The sequence below is a fragment of the Gallinula chloropus genome, assembly GCF_964237585.1.
Source record: "Gallinula chloropus genome assembly, chromosome: Z".
Classification (NCBI taxonomy): domain Eukaryota; kingdom Metazoa; phylum Chordata; class Aves; order Gruiformes; family Rallidae; genus Gallinula; species Gallinula chloropus.
The window spans coordinates 25491603-25513845 of record NC_140089.1 but is presented as its reverse complement, the minus strand read 5'-3'; the positions used below and the strand labels follow the sequence as shown (position 1 = coordinate 25513845).

Genomic DNA, 22243 nt, shown 5'->3' with positions numbered 1-22243 from the left:
ATTTGAACTGAATTCCTACAGCTCCCATCTGAAGTTTATTTTACTTGCTCTCTTCCTTGGCTGTACAGTTTAGCAGCTGATCAGCAAGTTAGTCTACAGATCACTTCTCAACTCCCTAACTACTTATTATCCAGTAAATATGAGTATTCTTTATTTTTCTAAAGGTCCATGCTGATTTTTTATCTCTCCCTGGATAGCTAAACATAATATCCGGGCTTCCTGTTCTAACTCCCCACATCTTACCTATAAAATTCAGGGGTTTACCCTTCTAAAAGCTTTGCCATGTACCTTTTAAATCTCTTCACTAATTTTTTTCCTATATATCTTCATACATTTAAGCTTCTGATCATAATAATCTTCAAGACTGCTTTACCTCTACCTCAGCCTTGAATCTGTCAGTTTTGTTTTACATTGGGAAGGGCAGTGAACAACCATACTTCAGCATTTATGTTATCTCTGACTTACTTGTACAGTCTGTTTGGTTCTACAACCCAAGACCTGTTTACACTTTTCTCAAGCCACTTCAGGTTTATGAAACATGATTACCAAACTAAAATAGTCCTCATCTGCATCGTCTCCCCTTATTAAGTTTAGAAATGACTTGTTAATTATTTCTAGTGTTTACTCTCAGATAAGGGTCTATCAATGAACTAAACCAAAGCAAACAAACACACCTCTTAATATAAGAAAAGGTCTTGTTTGTTTGTTCTATCTTTTCTATCTTCACAATTTAGAATCCTGGCATAAGATAGTTCGTTGTTATGAAGAAACACCTGGCACCCCTATAGGTGCTACACAAACAAAGGCTTTTTCCTCCTTTTCTATAATGCATACCAGACAATCAATATTCATGTAAAAATTAGATTCAACCAATAATATGCACTTAGAATCTCTTTAAAAATTCATAGGGTAGAAAGATTTCTTTTCTCCAGTCACTTCCCTAAAATTACAGCTTCAAGTAGGTAAAGTAATATAAAAGTAGGAAATTACAGATGGTTATTTAGTTTAAAGGCACAAACCTCACTTGGGTACATCAGTGGGTTTCTTATTTCATCGTGAACTCTTCATGTAACAGGCACTGCCCTTCTGAAATTCAAAGTTTACTTTGATAGCTTCCTAACACGATGAAAAGCAGAGTTTACCAATACACTGTGACATAGCTATTACCATAATCTGTCTCCCAGCTGAGAAGCAATAATGTAGTTTACTGGCCCAAAATGGAGCAATGATGGTGAAACAGTTCTTCACAAAAAAATTAGAAATGGTAAGCACAAGACAGAAGTACTCACCTCCCATTTTCTCTGCACTGACATCAAAATAGTTCCCCAAAACTGCTGAGCTGACAAACATGTATGTATTTTAAAAAAACAAACCGAGAACATAAGGGGAGTTTGAACAGTGGCTGCATCCTGCACTGCTTCAGGTCAGTGTCCCAGGCCTGACAGTGATGACAGAGAAACAATTCCAGAGAGCAGGAACATCTTGATGAATTCAGCTATGGCACGGACAGGCTTCTATGGAAACCCTGCCTTGTCTCGCTTGGTTGGCAGGATAACGGTTGATTACTCCATTATAATTGAACTAGCACTGAACTGCAAAAGCACTTACGAGTCCATTTTCAACTGTGCACTGAGGTTAAAATTTTCACTTTATTATCAAAACTCCTATATATCATGTAATGAAAACATAAGGGTTTTAGCATGCGTGTAGAAGAGGAGGGGGAATAAGTCTTCTCATCTTTTTAATAAAAGAGGATTCACAGAAGCTTAGCATTGACAACTGGAACCATGTCAGGTCAACAGATCACGCTCGGGACATCAGGCATGGTCAGAAGAACTGGCATGAGAGAAGACCCTGTGACCAGAGCTACATGGGAATCTATCTGGCACATCAAAATCCAGGAGGTTAATGCTCCTTCAACAGACTAAATCTGTGCCTCAGGCTAAGCTTACCATGCCAAGCATAACAACATTAATAGTATATTCTGTATAGTTATGTGCAGTGGTGCTAGCCCAGTGTACTAGGTGAATTGCTCTTCATTTCAGACAACTATGGGGAAATAAAAAGGTTGGAAATATAAAAAGATCTGTACACCTGCACTGGAGCCAGAACTCTCTTCACTACTGCAAACAAAAAGGAATGCATAAAGACAATTTCTAAGTGGGGCAGGGGGGAAGAAAGGATACAAAGTCCTTGCAACTAAGTTAATTTAGAAATTATGAAACTTCATCCATAGACCTTCAAGCAGCTACTTACACACACTTGTTAAGAGCCTGCTTTTCTATAGCACCCGATTGCCACACGCCAGTTCCCATCACACAATTACAACTACAGATCTGGGTCAAAACCCATCACTCTGCACTTCACCTTCGTTATATGCTTCTAAGAGATATTGTTCAACTGTCACATAAAAGATCCAATTAAAAGCCTCAGTCAAAAAGATCTATTGAAAGGCTGCCTGAACAAATGTGCCCTGTGCTGACACCCATCACGTTGTGCTGTGATTGTCTGCAGACGGAAATAGTAACAGAATTAAAAACACCAACACAAAAAAACACAACAAAAGAACCTCAGCACAGACTTGTTAGAAAGGGACTATAATGTTATCACCTATCATGGAGTAAGAAATTATGTCAGTATGCTACTGAAGGGAATTTTCAAGAATACTTACGAGTTGCCTTTTACTCAGCCCTATGTCTGTTACGATCCAGTAAGTTCAAAAGACAGAAAAACTGCACTTCATATAAAATACGAGACTCCTGGCAAAGCTAATACATAATGTCCATTTTAACTTAGAAAAATGATAAAGTGAGCACAATTAGAAGGCTATGGAAGCCAGGATTGTATAAACACAATGCATAATCCCATTACACCTGATGCCTGCTTCAGACAAACTCCATTACAACGCTGGCTTGAAATCAAAGATGAACAGCAAACAGCTTCCCACATCCCCGAAAATAAAGAAAAAGGACTGTCAGACAAAACTGCCTTTGTGCCTGCCTTCTGACACACCAAGCCTCCTGAATCTAATAACCAGTTCTTGCTTTAATGGAATTCTTGGATTCTATTTTTAGTCTGGCAGAATGGAAACAATGCCTAGTTTGCAAGCAAAGGCACGAAAGGCAATGATATCTTGGGCGCACTTCGTTTATAAAGAGCAGGCTCTGCTATACATTACCCTGGAATCCCATGGATAGATAAGGAATTGGCTGGAAGGTTGCATCCAGAAGGTAGTGGTCAACAGCCCAATGTCCAGATGGCGAAGAATGACAAGTGGTGTCCCTCAGGGATCCATACTGGGACCAGTAGTGTTTAGTATCTTCATCAATGACATAGACAGTGGGATTGAGTGCACCCTCAGCATGTCTGCGGGTGACACTAAGCTGAGTGGTGCAGTAGATATACCAGAAGGACAGGATGTCATCCAGAGGGACCTGGACCAGCTAAAGATGTGGACCCGTGCAAACCTCAAAGTTCAACAAGGCCAAGTGCAAGGTCCTGCACATGGGTCAGGACAATCCTCATTATCAATACAGGCTGGGGGATGATGTGATAGAGAGCAGCCCTGCAGAAAAAGACTTGGGGTATTGATGGATGAAAAGCTGGACATGAGCTCACAATGGGCACTTGCAGCCCAGACAGCCAATCACATCCTGGGTTACATCAAAATCACCATGGCCAGCAGATCAAGAGGTGAGACCCCACTGGGAGCACAGTGTCCAGCTCTGGGGTCTGCAGTACAAGAAGGATATGGACCTCCTGGAGTGGTTCCAGAGGGCAGCCAAAAATATGGAGCACCTCCCCTATGAAGACAGGCTGAGAGAGTTGGGCTTGTTCAGCTTGGAGAAGAGAAGCTCTGGGGAGAACTTATAGCAGCCTCCCAGTACCTGAAGGGGCCTACAGAAAAGCTGGGGAAGGCCTGTTTGTAAGGACACATAGCAGTAGGACAAGGGACAATGGTTTTAAACTGAAGCAGGGTAGGTTTGGATTAGACATTAGGAAAAAGTTCTTCACAATGAGGGTGGTGAGGCACTGGAAGAGGCTGCCCAGAGAGGTGGTGGAGACAAAGGCTTGACAAAGATCTGATCTAAAGATGTCCCTGCTTACTGCAGGGGGGTTGGACTAGATGATCTTTAAAGGTCCCTTCCAACCTAACCATGATTCTATGAACTTCAGGTCTTCCTACAAACTAGGGTTCCAGCTGAAGGAATCATTAGGCTACGTTTTTAGGGCAGTATCTTTTATTGGTATGGAAAAGAAATTGTTACTGACAACTTTAAAATCAAAGTTAGAATCCTAGAAATTAAATGAGGCACTTTTTTACAGTAGGTTCTTGTTAACAGGCACACTAAACAAAAGTAGCCTACAATGGAATTGTATCAACCATGGAATTACCTTTTGCAGTACAGTTCTGCCTTCAAGCTTCCTTTATACTTTCCCTTAAAAGTTCATTTCCCAGAAGAAATACCTGTGTGATTTCAATAAAACTGACATTTAATTTACAGCTGATGGCTATGAATTAAATAAGAGAAAAAGGTTCATCTTTAAGACAGCTCTTAAGAGTATACCTACACTGCCACAAATCCCCATGAAGCTCTTTCGTCCCCATCTCCTACAAAAGCATTTTTGCTATCTTTGTAAACCAGACAATCCTTCCTCTTTCTAAGGAGTCAGTCTTAAAATCTCCATTTACTATCTTAGTTGAGATAAGCCAAAAACCTAGCTTAAAACAATTACAGTACATATACATGATTTACAGCTTTTTGGGGGAGGGTGAGTGGTACAGGGCTTTTAAGCAGGACAATTCTTATTCTCTACACATCGAAACATCGTAACATGACAGTGATTTGTGCCAAATAAAAACTTACATGCATAATATGGACAAGCAGATATCTGTTATCAGCAGATAATCTGATGGTTACACTGGCACATCCCCTGCCAGTCACACAGCAAAGGCCACTAGAAAAACTAGCTGGCTACCTTACAATCAAACGGGGGGCCAGGGGGAGGTGAGGAGGTGGTGGGTAAGGTCGGAAATAACAGAATAATTTACGTATCATCACATGGTCTGAAAAGGTGGAGAATGGTCTGGATTAAATTCAGCACTTTGAATTTCATCCCAGAATGTTGCATGTGAACATACACCAAACGCCAGGCATTTCTGTAATATTCTCTTGCTAAATAACTAGCTACATTACATTTTATAGCATTAAGGCATTGCAAGAAATCATTGTATGCTCAATAACACGGCAGCAGTACAGAGCTTACATGCAGATCACTTAATTTACATTTACATGCATCTCAGAGCACACAAATGGTTATTGTGACTCAGGATGAAGCAGCCCATTAATGCCATTTCAAGCAGTTATCCAGAACCAGCCACACTACAGCCTGACATAAACGTAAACACAATTATTGTGCTAAGTGTGCTCTTTTATATCTGAAAGCTATTCATATAAATAAGCCACAGCAAGTCAGGTTTGCATGATTACGGAGCAGATCATCTAGGTGGGAAAGGAAAAGCCACCTGTCCCTGAAAATTCTAATAGCCACTTTTGGAATATTATCACACAGTATAAACTATGTCAACTAAAAAGAACAGCTTTCTCAAAACAATGGTTCTGTCTGTCGTAACTTGCAGCTCAGTGTTCTCAAGGAGTAAAAATTAGCAATGCAAACACTCTCTGAGTCTGACTAATGAAGAGGTGTCACAGCATGGATATTTCAAAGAATGCAACACTTCCTGAGACAAAGACACTCTCGTCTGCCAACAGCCATGCTGAGAAACCAATGCTAATACCACTACATACGGCTTTGCTACAGATATTTCCAGTATACCTTTGTACTTTATAAACTTTTGGGTTGTGTACACAGCAGAGATGTTATCTTCACTTGGCACAAAGAGAACTAAATTTGGTTTGGATACCTTAATTCTACTGTACAGAAAGCATACCCTGTCACATGGATGCATGATCAAAACAGTCCATTCCCAAGTTCAATGAAGTCTTTAGTACCTCCAAAGGAGGTGTACACATACATCCAAATCCAACAGTAATAGCTGAGGAAGACCGTATACCAGAGTAGTTATGAGAAGAGGCATCATTAAGAGTCTTCTGGTTTGCTCTTGATGGAGACTTTCCAAAGCCAGCTCCCCTTAAGATGAGAAGTAAGTGCAGATTTGGCAGGTGGAGCAATCTGCACCAATGCCTTCCTACCTAGACACATCCATCTTGCACCACTGACAGCCTCGCACAAGATAAAGCAGGATTATGCTTACTTAGTTGTTGGCCAGAGCAGAATGCTGCAGGAAGCGATGCCAGCAACTCTGTTAATATGCTCTTCTCTCCGAGTTACCAGTTACTAAGAACAACCCTAACTGCTGCACTTGCACACCTTTTTTGAGGAGGAAATAGCAACACAGGATTCTAAAAGCAAGAGGTCGTGAGGAAATCCCACCACACTGTTCTCAAAAAAAACCCAAACAAAAAATTAAAATAAATAAAAATAACAAAAAAGTCCCTAAACTCACTGTACTCTTCCCCTCTACAAGGCAACCATATTCTCATCAAATCTTTCTAAATATATTCAACCAAATGTGCTCTGGCAAGCAAGGTACAGCGGCAAGAGCTCTGGAAGGAAAAAATCAGAGATTAAAGGATCCTGCATCATAACAGTCCAGGGATCAGATAGTTCAAAATACATTGACATCTTTACGGTCGCATTTTAAAAATGTTAGATCTTTGTGCAGAGACTTTCTCAGCAAACCAAAACTACTTACAGTTAAAAGTAAGAGCTATAATATCCTATCAGTATGGCAAATTAATCAATCACAATTGGTTTTACTTAACAATCTAAGTAAATGTACCTACTTGTGGCAACAAATATATTCATCTTAAAACAACACTAAATTAAGGCAACAGAAACTAACAGTAGGTACACAGACACGCATTAGTATTTACATGCAAAAATCAAGTTAATCTACAATATTTTTGTCATGTGCAAAGTCCTTTGGAATGCTTGAATTCTTTTCTAACCACAAAGAATATTTATATTATTTACATCCCAATGCAATACAAACCAAGCCCATCAATGATCACATTTGGAATGCGTGCAAAGGTTCCCAGCAGAGATATATGCTGTGGTATTTAACCTTCTGTCAGAAACAGGTATATCATCAGTAAGCAGTGACAGGTCATCTTAAAAGTTAATATGTTAATCATAAATATTGGTACCAAGGTGAAAAGCTATAAAGAGAAATGTGTTCTTAATATTTAGGTGAACCTGTAAAACACTGAAAGAGTTCTACATCCTATAAAGACTACAGAATAAATTATTCAGGTGTGACAAAAACTGAGCATGTGTTAATAAACCAAAACAGCAAAACGATGTGAACTGAAAAGATAAAAGCATATGAAATGAATATGAATGCTTAAATTTCAAACAGCATTTAAAAAAAAAAAAATCGCTCCTGCAAAGGAACAGGAATAATTCTTCAGGTATTATGTTTTTATAAAGGTCTGTAGAGTCATCCATTCACAGGATTTCAAAAATGCCTTAAAAAATGAATTGTGTAAAAACTGGGCAAATTGCTAGCAGACTGATGTTCTTTTTGCTTTTGCAAATAGCATTTCAAACATTAAGGGCAGCACGGAGACCCTTTGTATTGACTGAGGAGTATAATCTGTGCTGTAGAAGTATATAATCACTATGGGGATGTCTTTAGCCCAACTGCACAATTTAAAATCAAAGAAGGCTGTCAGAAAGAAAAACAGCAAATCAAGTAACAAGAACCAACACTCCAGCAGGGGAAAGTACTCCAAGGTGCTGAGAGAAAAACCATCACAAGACTTCTAACCAGCAAGCAGCTCCCTGCTTTATGTTCACCCATACAGCAGTTACTCACTTAGACCTCCAAATACGAAGTCTAAACGCCCACAAAGAAATGTAAAAACCACTGCCTTTTAGTGTATGTCCATGCAGCCTGCGTAGATGCATTTGGGAAAAGCTGCCAGGAGCTTTACACCCAGCAACAAGATGACACAGGAAGGGTAGAAAGGCTCTTCTCTGCTTTCAAGTGTTCTGAAGGAGATAAACCTCCCTCCTTAACTTGGGGAACATTCAGAATTCCGGAGAGAAATGTCCATCATAAGGTCTGTTTTTAAAGCTTTATCCTTCTATTACACAGCTTTACAAAAAGAAACACAGTCAACTCCCAAAGCTAAACCTCCATCCATATACAGAAAAACAAACAAAAAAAAGTACTCCTGGTTATAGCACAAAGGCATCTGCCCAGCTCCTTGTGTGCAACTGGCAGAGTTTTCTGGATTCGATCTATAAAAATGTGAAAGCTGAGATCTGCCATTTCTGAGAATGAATGCAAGGGAGCAGCTCAGTTTGTCACTGCGGCAAATGCAGTTAGGTAAAACAATCTAGGAAAGAGACAGAGAAGGAAGTACACATATTAAATCACAGCTCTAAGGCAGCTATGTTTATCTCTTCAAAGATACTAAATTTAGACTGTGGTAAGCATGCACCTCAGGATTAAAAACTGTGTAAAGGGAATAAATGTAAATAGTGAAAACCAAAGTAAACTGTTCTCCCCATTTTCTCCCATTCCTTTCTCTCTCCACTTTAATAAAGCATGACCCATGACATCAGTGCTCAGCAGGAGTCAATGAAGATGTTACTGTATTTGCCTACATGCTGATTCTAGTATGGTTTGAAAGAACATGGAACATTTAAAAGCAGGAGTATAACAAATGCTTGTTGATAGAAAAATAAGGCATGTTTCGTGACAGTATGTATAGAAGGTATTTAGAGATTGGAATAAAAAGGAAGACATAATACATGGGGATCTTTATTTTTAAGGAGCATTCAGGAATTTTATTTTCAATATTTCTACATGTAGTAGCCTTCAAAATGTGCATTCTTGACTAACACTGCACACTTGTGTCCTCATATTTACAAATGTGCAACAGGTTACCAAAGCCCATCATTTCTGGGCAGCACAGACAGAGCACATTTTAGCACACACCCACCTTGAAACCTAAATGAACTCCCAATTCAAAAAAGACACAGCAACTCACAGTTCCTAATGCAGAAACAAAAGCATGTAAACCACTCCTTCTGCACAGTTACATCAGTCTTAAGGAACCTTACTCAAACTTCTGCTAAAGTGCATTCTACATCCTTCAAAATAATCAAATATAAAACAGCTCATGTCTTTCCAAAATGGTAAATTTTAAGCGAGTTGGTCAAGCCTATGGAATATGTAGAACCGAACAGGAAACTGTATGCTGCTTAACTCACCATCTTCCTCAGACCTAGAGTTGCACCTTTTCAATAGATTACTGTGAGGGCAGTTTTCAGTGTGGAGAAGTACTTGTGTTACTGGTATAGTTTGATTTGCTTTTAGCAGTGTTTTGATACGAGTCAAAGAGCACAGCTCAGGAAATACTCAGAAAAACAGCCCCTCTCAAGTTTCAAACCACTTCAATGTCCACCTATCAGTAGTAACATTTAAATGTTTCTTGACTCGATGATGACAACACTACCCTAGGCAGTCAGATGTCTTACTGGAGAAAGACACGTTACTGTTTATCTTCTATCTTTGAAGTCTATTATTCTGTTAGACATTGGATTGGATGACTGTTCTTTTACAAATGTACATGTTCTCTCTTACTTAAACCCCCTCACATTTCCAGAAAACGACCAGAACATATAAATAAAGCTACTAAGTTGCCTGTAATTTCCCAGGTCCTCCATCTTACCCTCTTTATTATACATGTGCCTGCTTGTTTTCTGCTCTTTTCAGTGTGCATATGCTTCTGGTCAGTTTTGAAGATCAGAGTTTATGATTTTTTGCAGCTGATTACTCCAAGACATTGTTTAGTTGACATGGAGGTATTGGACAGACGGTTGGATTTGATGAGCTCTGTGGTCTTTTCCAACCTTAAAGATTCTATGATTCTATGATCCCTTCCCATAGAAAATGAGGACACAACTCCTTTAAGGAACTAACAACTTCATTGAACTCTTTCTTCTCTTAAGTAGATTTTAATATCTACATATATTTAGTCTGCATATGGAAACTTTAGGTCCCATATCAGATTATGTTCAGAAACTTATACAAAGCTTAGAAATCTTTTGAAAACACTTTCAGAATATTTTTCATTATTTTCTTTTCAAATAATGTAATTTAAGTAAGTTGATTTTCCTCTGTTGCCAGCAATCACTTCCATTAGACATTGAGTCTTGAGCAGGATGTTGGACTAGATGATCTCCTGAGGTTCACTTACAGCTTGAGTTATCCTATCATACTATGAGCAAGGAATCTATTTCATCAATCAAGCATTCCACTAACAGTCATTTAAAAAATGACAAACTTTTAGCTTTCATTTTAGCATCTTTTACTTTTCTACTTAAACTGCTGGGCAACATTAACCAGAAATGTGCTACAAAATGAGTGGTCTGTTGTAACACACCTTGGCTAAAACACAAACTTGATCCCAACACTCTGATGGGAAAGCAAAAAATAATGCCCTACTCCGTCAACAGTTACGTGTTTTTTACAACAAAGAATAATCCTTGCCTGTAGAAATAAAAAAGCACAGTGCTAGCAGACCAAGGGTTTTAAAAAATTATCAAACAATGTAGTGAGCGGTCATGAAATTGCATGAGAAGAATTTTTCTGCACAACACTTCTGAACAATCTGACACCACACTTAGTTTTAATACCTGTTATTTTTAACTGGTGTGAAGTTTTCAGACACAACTCTCCTACTGTTAAACTGTATAAACTGAGAACTTAATTTTGGCTCCTTACAAACTCCTACCCTTTTTGATGAAACTCAAGTTATACAAGCTTCGGAAAAACTCTACACTTACCAAATGCTAAAAACACACAGGTTTTCTAGTAAATGAAAGGCAACAGCAGCCTTGAAGGCTCAAAGGCTTTAAGGAGGGAATGAATGTGCTGATTTTGAGAAAACCAAGAGAAAAAAAATCTACCAAGCTTAAAACAGAGGCAAAATGCACTTACAGTGTTGGCAAGTTCTAAGTAGCTTCCTCCAACAGAGTTGCTAAAATTTGAGGCCTGGGCTAGAAGTCTTTGCAGAGCAGCCTGTTGAGTCACATTGCTTCCACCATACTCAAACACCTTCTGTAGGGCAAAATGACTCTGCAGGTCCGGACTCTGAAGGTCTCTTGCTCCTGAATCATATTCCCAGCTTTCTCTGGCTCCTGACAAGGCACCTGAAATGCAGCAATGGAAAAACATTCTAGTATGGGCTATGTAAAAAGAACACATGTGATCACAGACTATGTCAAGGGAGAAGGGACCCATAAGGACTATCAAGTCCAACTCCTTGCTCCCCACAGGACTGCCTAGAACTAAACCATATTACTTAGAGGCGTTGTCCAGACCCTTCCTGAACTCTTGATAGGCCTGGTGCCACGATCACTTCCCTGGGGAGCCTGTTTGAGTGACTGACCACCCTCTCAGTGAAGAACCTTTTTCTAATGTCCAATCTGAACTTCCTCTGCTGCAACTTCATCCCATTTTCCCATGTCCTTTTGCTGGTCACCAGACAGATCAGCACAGGCGTGCACTGTGATGGGGTCACCCCTCAGCCTTTTCTTCTCCAAGCTGAACAAACCAAATGATCTCAGCTGCTGCTCCTAAGTCTTGTCCTCAAGACCTTCCACCATCTTGCTCACCCCTCTGGACACACTCCCGTAAGTCCTTCTTATATTTAGATGCCCAAAACTGCACATGGTACTTGAGGTGGGGCCACGCCAGCTCAGTGTAGAGCACAACAATCACCTCCCTGGACCGGCTGGCAACACTGTGCTTGATGCATCCCAGGACACACTTGTCCCTTCTAGCTGGCAGAGTACACTGCTGACATGCAAATCAGCCTGCTTGCCTTCCCAGAAAGCGAAAAAGCAAACAGCCCCACCACCATTACTCACCATCTCACACATGCTGACAATGTCAGAAAGGAAAATAAAATATTAAGGTTTCAATGCACAGATCATTTACTAAATTACAAAGTTCAGAATAAAAAATAAAAATATCTGCATACATTATTTAGTATAGAGTAAAGCCAGAGTAATTTACAATAGCTAAGGACCCCTGAATGGAAGAGTCAGTTACCATGTCAGACTGAATAGCAGCACTTCTCAGAGAACAAAAGAGGAATACCGTATTTCACCTCTTTTTGTCTACACAACACACAAATCTTTTAGCTGTAAGGTTCACCACTTCTTATGTCAGCACTGCCCTTCTTATTATCTCAGGATTGCTTGTTTCATTGTGAGTTTCAAAGAGACATCAACCACAAAGTGTTTCATTACAAAACAATGCAGGAATATGATGATGCAGCTAGTGACAAACCATAAATGCTTCAGAGAAAGTCTCTCTACCATGAAGCAGTAGGGCTGCTGTTTCTCCATGTACAATTCTTTCAGCTCCCTACAGCCAGAGAGAGGCTTAAACCCCAAAATAAATTTAACAAAACTTTTTTATCGGTAACTACTTCATTCCTGAGTACTTCTGCTTCCCACACAGCTATCTCTAAAAATCTTGTTATGTTTTAGGTTCAATGATTTCCTACGGCAAAACAGCCCACAGTGGACACTAGACTGTTTAATAACTCTGTAAAACTTGCTATACAGCATAACGAAGAGGAGAAACAATTAAATGACTTGTCCAAGCACACATCTGAAGTTAACAGAAAACTCAGAACAGAATCCAGAGCTACGGACTAGAGCAAAACTCTTAAATCCACCAGGCAATCATCAAACCATAAGTAATTGCCTGTAATGTTATTCTATTAGTTTGAAAGCTTTTCCTTTTTATGAGCTAGTTCTCTCTCAAATATTCATTAGCATTCTAACCGAGCGTTTACTCATCAGCGGTTATTACTTATTCAGTACAACGCCAGGCAGACACAATAAACTATGCAATGAACTATTAGGGGGATACCTCCCTCTGGCCAAGCAAGGGCAAACAGAAAGCCAGCCAGGAGGGAGGGAGGACGCAAAGCAAGACGCCCTCTGAAGCTGTAGGTCAGCGCTATAACAGCCCGCAAAGCAGACACACACAACCCAATCTGGGGAGCCCAGAGGTGGTCTCCCCGCCTCACTGCGGTAAGAGTACGCTAGTCTTTGAAAGTACGGGCGGGAAGTCACACGCGGCAGACCAAGAACTGCGTGTTACACTCGTGTAATTTCCACGATTCGCCACCGCAGGTACAGGACTAAGCCGCCTCCCAGCGAAGCACGCACCAGCGCACTCCCGGGGCCGCCAGGCTGCAGCTCTCCCGCGCAGCAGCAGCAGGGCGGCTCCGCTGCCAGACGCCGCCCGGGGAACGGCGCGCTGCGAGCGGGGACGGCGCGCAGCGTTAGGCAGCTCCGCCCTCTCGCGGCCACAGCGCGCGGCACGGGTTGAACGTCCGCAGCCCGGGCGCCGCAGCGGCAGGACCGCCCCGGGAGGCCTGGGAAGGCCTGGGAGCCGCTCTGCCGCCTGGCAGCCGGCTGTATCGCGCAGATACTCCTTGTTCTACGGCACATGTTTCAACAGAGGATGTGCGCGAAATTTCTATTACTCAAATGTCATTGTTCCGCAAATGAGCGCTCGTATCCATCCCGTTAGAAACAGTGGGTCTGTGGAGGGCGCAAGAGGCTTGGATAGATGGCACCGGCTGCTATCGGACTGGAAGCACGCAGCTCTCCGAAACAGATGGGGCCAGGAAAGAACGCATCTTTAACCCAAGTGTTCTTCAAAGTCCCACTCCACGCTACTAACTTAGGGCTTACATACCGCAAGTGCAAGGAGAGACGGCTGTTAGAGAGGAAGGCATTCCCAGTGTTTCCGTTTGGGCTTGATCCTAACGTGCAAATTTGCCCACTATTTTCACAACTCTTTTCTAAAACTGTGGCTGCTGAGATGCTGTCCTCCTGGGCCACGCGCCTTCCAAGTCTCAGCTCTGCAGCAACATTCTGGGCTTTCCAAAGCAGATTCCAGTTGTAACTGAAAATTCAGCCACAATTTTCAACTCCTGCTCTTACAGTAGTAGTGAGAAAGAAAGGATCATCAGGGATGATGGCACACCAAAAGCTGGCAGCCAACCTGGCTACTAAGAACCTATGGTTCCTAAATTTGTGTGTAAGAATTAGCCTTTACAGAACTGCACACATCCCATAGTAGTTTTCCTTGTTGCTCTACACTTAATCATTCGAAATACGAAATTTATGTATTGAAACAAAATTATCATGAAAATTTGTGGGGGGGAGGAAAGTTGCATAATATTTTTATCAGCCAAGCAATATAAGAGCATATAGTTGTTTTCATATCATGTAACACTTAAATTCCAGTTAAATCAAACCTTTTTGGTCTGAATGGATACATCAGAATTCTCTAAAAGTGCACTATAAAAGCTTCTGATTCTACAAACTCTTTGACTCAAGTTTTCCTTTAGTATCATTAAAAGTACTACCAGCACATGCCTGTCCTGACCTGCAATTAATTCTGGGTAAAATTCACATCATAGCAAACATTCAGTACCTAACAGGAGATTTTTCTATTTTCTAGTCTTGTCTTTTCAAGAGTAGATTTGTAGAGCATCTGAGTATTTGTGGATCCATGAGCTGCAGTCAGGCCAATTGTAGCAGGGCAACCTAATCCTTCTGCAGGTTTTCCTGTTCATTTCTTTAGTCCCAGCTTTACTTATTTCTTTAAAATTTACAATTATTTAAACTTTGACATATGATACCACATTTAAGAAAAACAAAGGACAATTTAGTTTGATGACACGTGCAAAATTCCAAAAATAACAAATAAAATTTCAGTTGAACTATACCAAGGCCATTTAAAGGAACTTTCATCAATCCTCTTGACAAATGCAAGATGCTATGAACACAACCAGCCTCTACCTACACCTTACTCAATGAGGTAAGTCTCAACAGCAGAGATCCAAAGTCTGATTACTGTTTTCCATGAGGTACCAGTGACATTTCGTAACTTAAGTATTTGAGGAAATCTGCCATTTAACATCTTACAGGTGCACTGGGCGCACCCTCCAGCACCTCGGAGATGCTTCATTCCACAAGAGAACGGTTTTACTGATGACTGGGCAGAGAGTTCTCTGGTCAGTGTCAGCCTCTGGTCTCAAAACATATTTTAATCATCCACGACTTTGTAATCGGAAGCTGCGTGATTATTAAAAATGTTTCCTTCATGCCTTACTACATGCATACAATTCCTGCAGATACAGTTCATCTGATTCTACTATATCATTTCACACCGGATCACTTAACAGGCATAAACAGGTTATAGATTTAGGCAATGAGTGACTGTGCAGGTTTTTAAGGTAAGCCAGGCAGTTCCTCTCTTTTCCACTTAGATTTTGTTCAGTATTCAAGATGCAAATTCTGACTGAATAAAGACAGAATCCTTCTGTATTCCAAATGCATTATCTTAGCAGAAGAATGGCTATTTTCAGTTGCTTTCTTTCCTAATCTTTCATTCAGCAGTTAAAATATGAAAGATTTCTCTCAGACTGAATGCTGAGTTGAGAATGGGTTTAATAATTACACTTTAAAACCTATTTATTGTTTTCCACCAGATGACAAAACAGTATGAATGATAGCATGGCAACAGAGTGATGATATGACTGATCCCCACACGCACAGGTGGGTGAGAATGGTTACTTAAACATTCATTACACGTTTAGATTTTAGAATAAAACGGTATGCTGAAGGATAATTACTAAATCCATTCTCAACTCAGCGTTCAGTCCCACAGAAAGTTCTCATCGTAACTTTTTGCAACTCCTCTCCAGTGACCTAGAAGCAAGTAACTTGCTATGGGAGAAGCAGTTATGGAAAATCAGGAATCTCTAAGGCAAGGGGGTCTGTGGGATCATTACCTAGGTCTTGTTTCTCCAACCATAGCCTTATCTGATGTGATGAGTACTACACGTAAGTCACTCTGTTAGTCTATGTTATTTCAGTCCTTTCCTCCTAGGGACTGGAGGTCAGGATATCAAGCTGAAGGGAAGGAAGTCACAGCCAAACCCCACACCGACTACGGCAGATGAGAGAAATCTGTTTCATGAAATTAGATCTAAGAGGGAAATTGAAGTAAATAAATGTTTTTTGCTCTAAAAAAAATAATCCTTGGATGTCTCAGAAAAACACATCTGACACTTTTGATGATTTTTGCATAGATTTAGTGTTTTCTAAAACCCTCAAAGAACAAAAAAACCCCACTTTGATATTGTGCCAACACAAGCATGTATACTTTGAAAGAGTATAAGCAGCACTTTATATGTTTTTACTAGTACTAGGAACACACAATACAATGCACATGCTTGATAACATTAGAGATATGGCAATACTCATCAGTATCAAACAAAAGACCTAATAGAGCATAAAGTTTTTGGCATGAAAATACTACAAACAGAATGAGAACTAAAGATTTGAATGATAAAGTTAAATTATTTACTTCGAGAACATCTAAAACAAATACAGTAGACAAGAATTTTCTTGTAGACATAACTCAGTAAAATAAATCTTTCCCAATTATGTTTCTCAATGCCCACTGAAACCTCATGCAGAGTTTCAGTTGCATATTGTAAGTGTAGTACACCAAGTACAGTCAACTCACACTTCATCTCCCTGTGTCTCTGAACTACAGTTCCACCATTTGCAGTTTCTACAAATCATCACAAAATCTCAACTGTATTTCAGGTTCACTGAAGTATCCTCAGTATTGGTACATTCAGAATTCAGGAAATGTTTCTTCATTAGGTTTTCCCAGTCATGCAACACAGCTCTGCAGATAAAGAAGCTGGCTTGATAAGGTAGTAGCCTGAGCCATGCATATTAAACATTTGTGGAATTGCAGTCAAATGATCTTCTTATTCAAATTTATTCAGAATTATTTCAATTACTATAGGAATGCATATCTGTAAACTACTGCAGCTTTGGTACTTGCCAGCAAACTGGCACTGGCAATATAGGAAACAAAAACGGGGGGTGATGGGGACACAAACACGCAAAGCACACTATCCATGACACCTTTATCTGCCTGTCTTTGAATCTGAAATGATTTATCGAGTTATGGCACTCATTTCCTCTATTCAGACACAAGAAATGTATCATGGGAGTGACTTATCAACAGTCTAGAAACCCAGGTCTATTCAAACCCAGATGTTGCTTAATTACCAAACTAAATTTTGCCAGAATACTGATGGCTAACAGCAGCATTGCACTCAGGAATTCAACCTAATAGTTCATTTGAACTTTACAGTAAAGGAGCCAATAATCCTTTTCTTCCTGAAAATTAATCATCTGTAGTAAAAGGTGGTGTATATAATAACAGGAAAAAAAGGGCACATAAAACTTTAAGTCACACAAAGGCTAGATACAGTTCCAACAAACTTTCCAAGTACAGAATTTGTATTGTATGCACTGTACTTTTGAAAAAGAATATTTTTCCTCACCTGGCAATTTTCTCCATAAGGGAACAACCAGCTCACCCTAGGATAATCTTCCACTCAAGACAATCTCAATTTATGTGAGACTTCAATTCACATGCACCAATGCAAACAAACAAAACATAAGTTTCTTGTCTGTCACTGTCATTTTGTTGCTTGCTTTTCTAGATCTACACTGGTGATATAGAAGTGGGGAGGGTGAAGAACCCATCATCACATGAATTGGGAAATGGTAAGAAGAAATGTTCTGAGGTAATCCTTGTTTTACAAAAGCTAGAGAGTGGGATATGTCACAATGTTCATCCACAAGCCGAAGGAAGCACAGCCTTGATGAAAATCACAGGTGTACCCTTTTGGTTTCTCAAGCATATCACAGTTTGCATAGAAAGCAAACAGGGACAAAAGTGATTAAATGATTCTGTAATCCAGTTCCACACTTCATATAGCAAGACACAGCTCCATGGCTTGCCACAAGAGTTGGACAAAAAGTATGGACAGCAGTAACTTTACTCTGGAAGAAGCCAGATCCGTGGTGCACTGTAGAGCTGTGTGATGCTAAGAAGGCCAAGGACTAGGTTCCAGCTCTAGCTCCACAGTTGTGTCTGGGCCAACCATTCTATTGACTCTCACTAGCAGCAGCTAGCAAGAAGGGCAGCTTCCTGCACTTCCCCCCATGGGCAAGCTCTGCCTACTAGTCTGTCTGCCTTCCCCTTTCACTCCAATTTCTCTAAGCTATTTGTTAATCCCAAAGACATTTGAGAGTGGTGTCAAAGTCTCAAATACACTAAGTTCCTCTAAGATCAAGGAGGAACAGAAATGACACTCTGTTAGTGCTCTTGCTGAGAAAAATAATGCAACATGATGCAAAGCTCAACCTTGATTAGACATACCAGGAAAAAATAGAGAAAAAAATAAATGCAAAAGAGGGGACCCCCACAAAAGAAGGCCAAGAAACTGAAGCAAAGCAAAGAGTTTGCCTCTCATACAAGAGGGTATGCTGCGCTACTCCTAGCTGCAGGACATGACAGATGCCAGACCAGCATGGGTTCAAAGACTCAGGTCTGGGAGCCAGTATTACAGAGGAGGCAATGCATGCGCGAACAAGTGCAACTATCTCTAGTTCAAAGGCCATGAACTGAAATTTAATTTCCATAATCTTCTCTATTTGCTTTTCACCACTCAAAAAGACAGGACGCTCTTTCAGAACCACCTCTGCTCTACTGCAGATTAGCTGTTCTTATATTTTACAAATATTCAAACTTTAAGAAAGCTTTAAACAAGTTTGGTGCACTATCAGACACCAAAGAACACATTCTGTAGGGACAACTTCGATCTTTTGTAGATTCACTGGTGCTTAATATACACTATACTCTGCAGGTTTAATAAGATTAGTCAGCTGTCAATTACAAATCCCTTGAAAATCCATGTTAATTTGTTCTGCAGCTCACAGAACTCTACATTTCTAAGAAAAAAAGATACGTATGCTTTGCTGTTGGAAGGAAGAGACCAGTATTAATATTTAGAAGTAATAAACTGGACCACTTACAATCCACATTAGGTTTGCAGATACTTCAATTTGGCCTAGCAGATATTCACACCCTTTCTAGTCAAATAAATCTAAGGTAAAGCTTTAAGTTTTGCAGCACATCTTTTAGTATGCAGCACATCTTTTGAGTCCATATGAGCTCTGCAGTTTTTAAATAAATATAGTATCAATAAATGGTATCACTGCATCAGTTTCTTGACAGAAACTAATCTGCCGTAAAATCAACCATGGAATTGATATAAAGCAAAAGCAATGACTTTTCAGCCCCAATTGGCCTGCCTCTCATGTTTACCCATAAGCATAATTTAAAGCTGATTTTGTACCATTTCTTTGATTAACTCTCCTGCTTGATTCACAATGTAAATGGATTGTCATATCGAATTTTAAAGGGACTTATTTTTAATAAAGAGAACAGGGGAGCTGTCGATGAACTAATTACTAACTAGTAACTTACAGCCAAAAATTGCTTATGACTTTGGCACTTGGAACTATTTATTTAGTATATGAAATCAGATCATTATGTACATGCAGCTTTCAGTGAGACAGGAAACCATTCACCTGTCCAAAGAAAGAATATAATACTAAACAGTATCATTTCTTGCTCATCCTCAAAAACAATGGGCACTAGATACAGACTATCATGGGGAAAACAAAATGGCAATTTGCTAATTACTTGTAAAGAGCTAGACAAATCTATATAGCATACATAAATTTAACCCTATCTTTTCAATGAGACATATAAAACTATAAAATGGGGAAAAAACTGACAGAAGCCACATATGCTCCATGAACTTCCTGCCTTAAATCATTAGAGATGTAGTTCTGCTGTATTATAGGCTCTCATTAGCCAAGAAATCCACTTCCATCACTCACTAGATGATTGATTCACACAGATTTATTGTAGCCATCATGGCTTTCTGTCTCCAAAACCAGAAATAGGGCCCACAGACCTGATCAGTAACTGATAATCTTCCTGTATTTCCTACTGAAGCAGAGTGTTAAGAGAGTCAGGTAGCATATGGTCATCGCAACACTCCAGCAACACTTTCAATAAGTTATTTCATTATGACAGATGAATAACAACAGAGTTCACACTCAATTTCCCTTACACAAAAATTACTAGTTACTAATTCTTAAAGCTCCCAATACCTTTTGAGTTGCTCCAAGTAGCAAAAAGCATCACTCTAATAACTTGAAAAAAGTATTTTTTCATGAATTTAAATCATAGAATCGCCTGGTTTGGAAGAGATCCTTTAGATCATCCAGTCTAACCACACCCTAACCCTGACTAGTCCACCTCTAGATCATGTCCTTAAGCACTGCATTGATATGCCTTTTAAATACCTCCAGGAATAGAGTAGAATAGAATTAAGCTTTCAAATATATACACTCATTTTATTGTCTAGACTGTATAGATGTGCGTGTGGCTTTCTGAGTCCATATATGACTAGGTATTAATAAACCTGAGTCCTGTATGTTGGCTAAAATAGCCAGCCAGCTCCCTTACTTAGGCATCCCACCTGGAATGCCTGAGTAGAAACATTTGTTGGGCAAAATTATTAGAGTAACCTTATCAGTGATAAAAAAATATGAGTGAGACCAAGTTCAATAGTCATTTAGAATTATTTTTAGGACCTTTCCCCCCCTTCCCCCTTCAGTTATTTTCTTTATAATGATATGCAAAAAATATAGGTAGCAAATATAATCTTTTATTTAGATATATGCATATGTTTTTGCACTCTTTGTTAAGATGTTGTGAACAGCTACAAGAAAAACCTGCACAAAATGCACAATTACGTACAAACTCAGTGTAAAAATGTCAATGACAGAGGCTGGATTCCTTTGCCTCAGATTACTAAGTTTATATGTTAGGAGACATCATCATGTGCAAATTCTTTCTTAAACAATGTTTAGAAAGCAATAGCACACAGTCATAACACAACCAACTCTTTGATCACCAATGAGTACATACATGAGCCCTCAAAGACCCGAAAGGCATGGAAGCACATGCAGATCATAATTCAAGCTTGACTGCAAGTTTAATTCCTCAGCTTTCATTATGTTCATACTCTGTGCAGTGTTTGTTTCACAGAAATACACTAGTGGCATTTCCTTGACTCTTTAAAGATCTGTAGAACATCTTGAACAGTGCTGCCACAATGGTTTTCTTTTACAAGCAAATAAAAAACAGTTGGACTCTAAACGCTCATTATTATTACTTCCTCCCATTCTGTTTTTTTGTTTACATGGGGAGCATCTCCATATGTTCTCTAATTACTAAAAAGTCCTACACAATCTGCAACAGACAAGGCAGGACAAGTACAAAACCCATGAATTCCCTAGAGATTTAAATACAGAACAGTGAAAGAGTCAGGCTTCATCGGCACAGACCGAAATGAACCAGGGCAGGAAATTCAAAGGTCTCCTGGACTTAATTCAAATTTAGAGGGGGAAAAAAATAATTATGAAAAAAACCTTTAAAAACTTGTTAGATTACTCTTGTACAACTAAAAAAACAGAAAATAAGAAAAAAAGAGTATGGACTGAATTGTACAGATTAACAAATTTGAATATTCATCTATGACTACATTTTGGCAGCAATTAATAGTATTTCTTTCCAGAATACATTTTGAGACTGTAATGCAGACCTTTCTCTGGTAAAGCTCAGGATCCATCTCTTACCCTTGATTATTACAACACATAATCATTAGGCTGGTTTGTCTAAGAAAGATTTTAAAATCCAAGTTGCCAGAAATCTGGTTAGCAAACGGAAACTTTGTATAACAGTGCAAGGGCAGAAGTAGTTCTCTGTTTTGCAGGAAAATACAAGAGGGGCAGTGTTAAAAAAAACCAAAACAAACCAGCCAACAGAGGCAGAAGATAATTTCATGAGCAAGGGAACATACACCATCCTTAATTCAATAAAAAAGGTATTAGGCATGATGTTGGCTTTGAAGTGTTGTCTGATACAGGTCCTGGAAGAGATTCATGGCCTGGAAATGCAATTGAGCCCAAGGGTTATGAAGATTCAATACAGACAGCGATGGAGAAACAGGCATATAAACTGCAGAGCTAATGATCTTGCAATTCAAGAAATATGTATGGATGAAAGATAAACAGAGGACAAGTTAACAACAACAAAATACTTCTATGACAAAACATGACTATGAAGACAGCAAAAGAGATGAAATGG

The 22243-nt window shown here is 39.5% G+C and overlaps 1 protein-coding gene across 1 annotated transcript in view; it reads right to left on the bottom strand.

Moving 5' to 3' along the window:
- MCC (MCC regulator of WNT signaling pathway) overlaps positions 1–22243 on the bottom strand; it is a gene marked incomplete at its 5' end in the record, with an annotated part of 210824 nt that overhangs the window by 167534 nt on the left and 21047 nt on the right. Inside the window, one exon of the mRNA XM_084278185.1 lies at positions 11042–11253. Within this exon, the coding sequence (XP_084134311.1) occupies positions 11042–11253 (212 nt within the window). The remainder of the gene's footprint in view (positions 1–11041; positions 11254–22243) is intronic.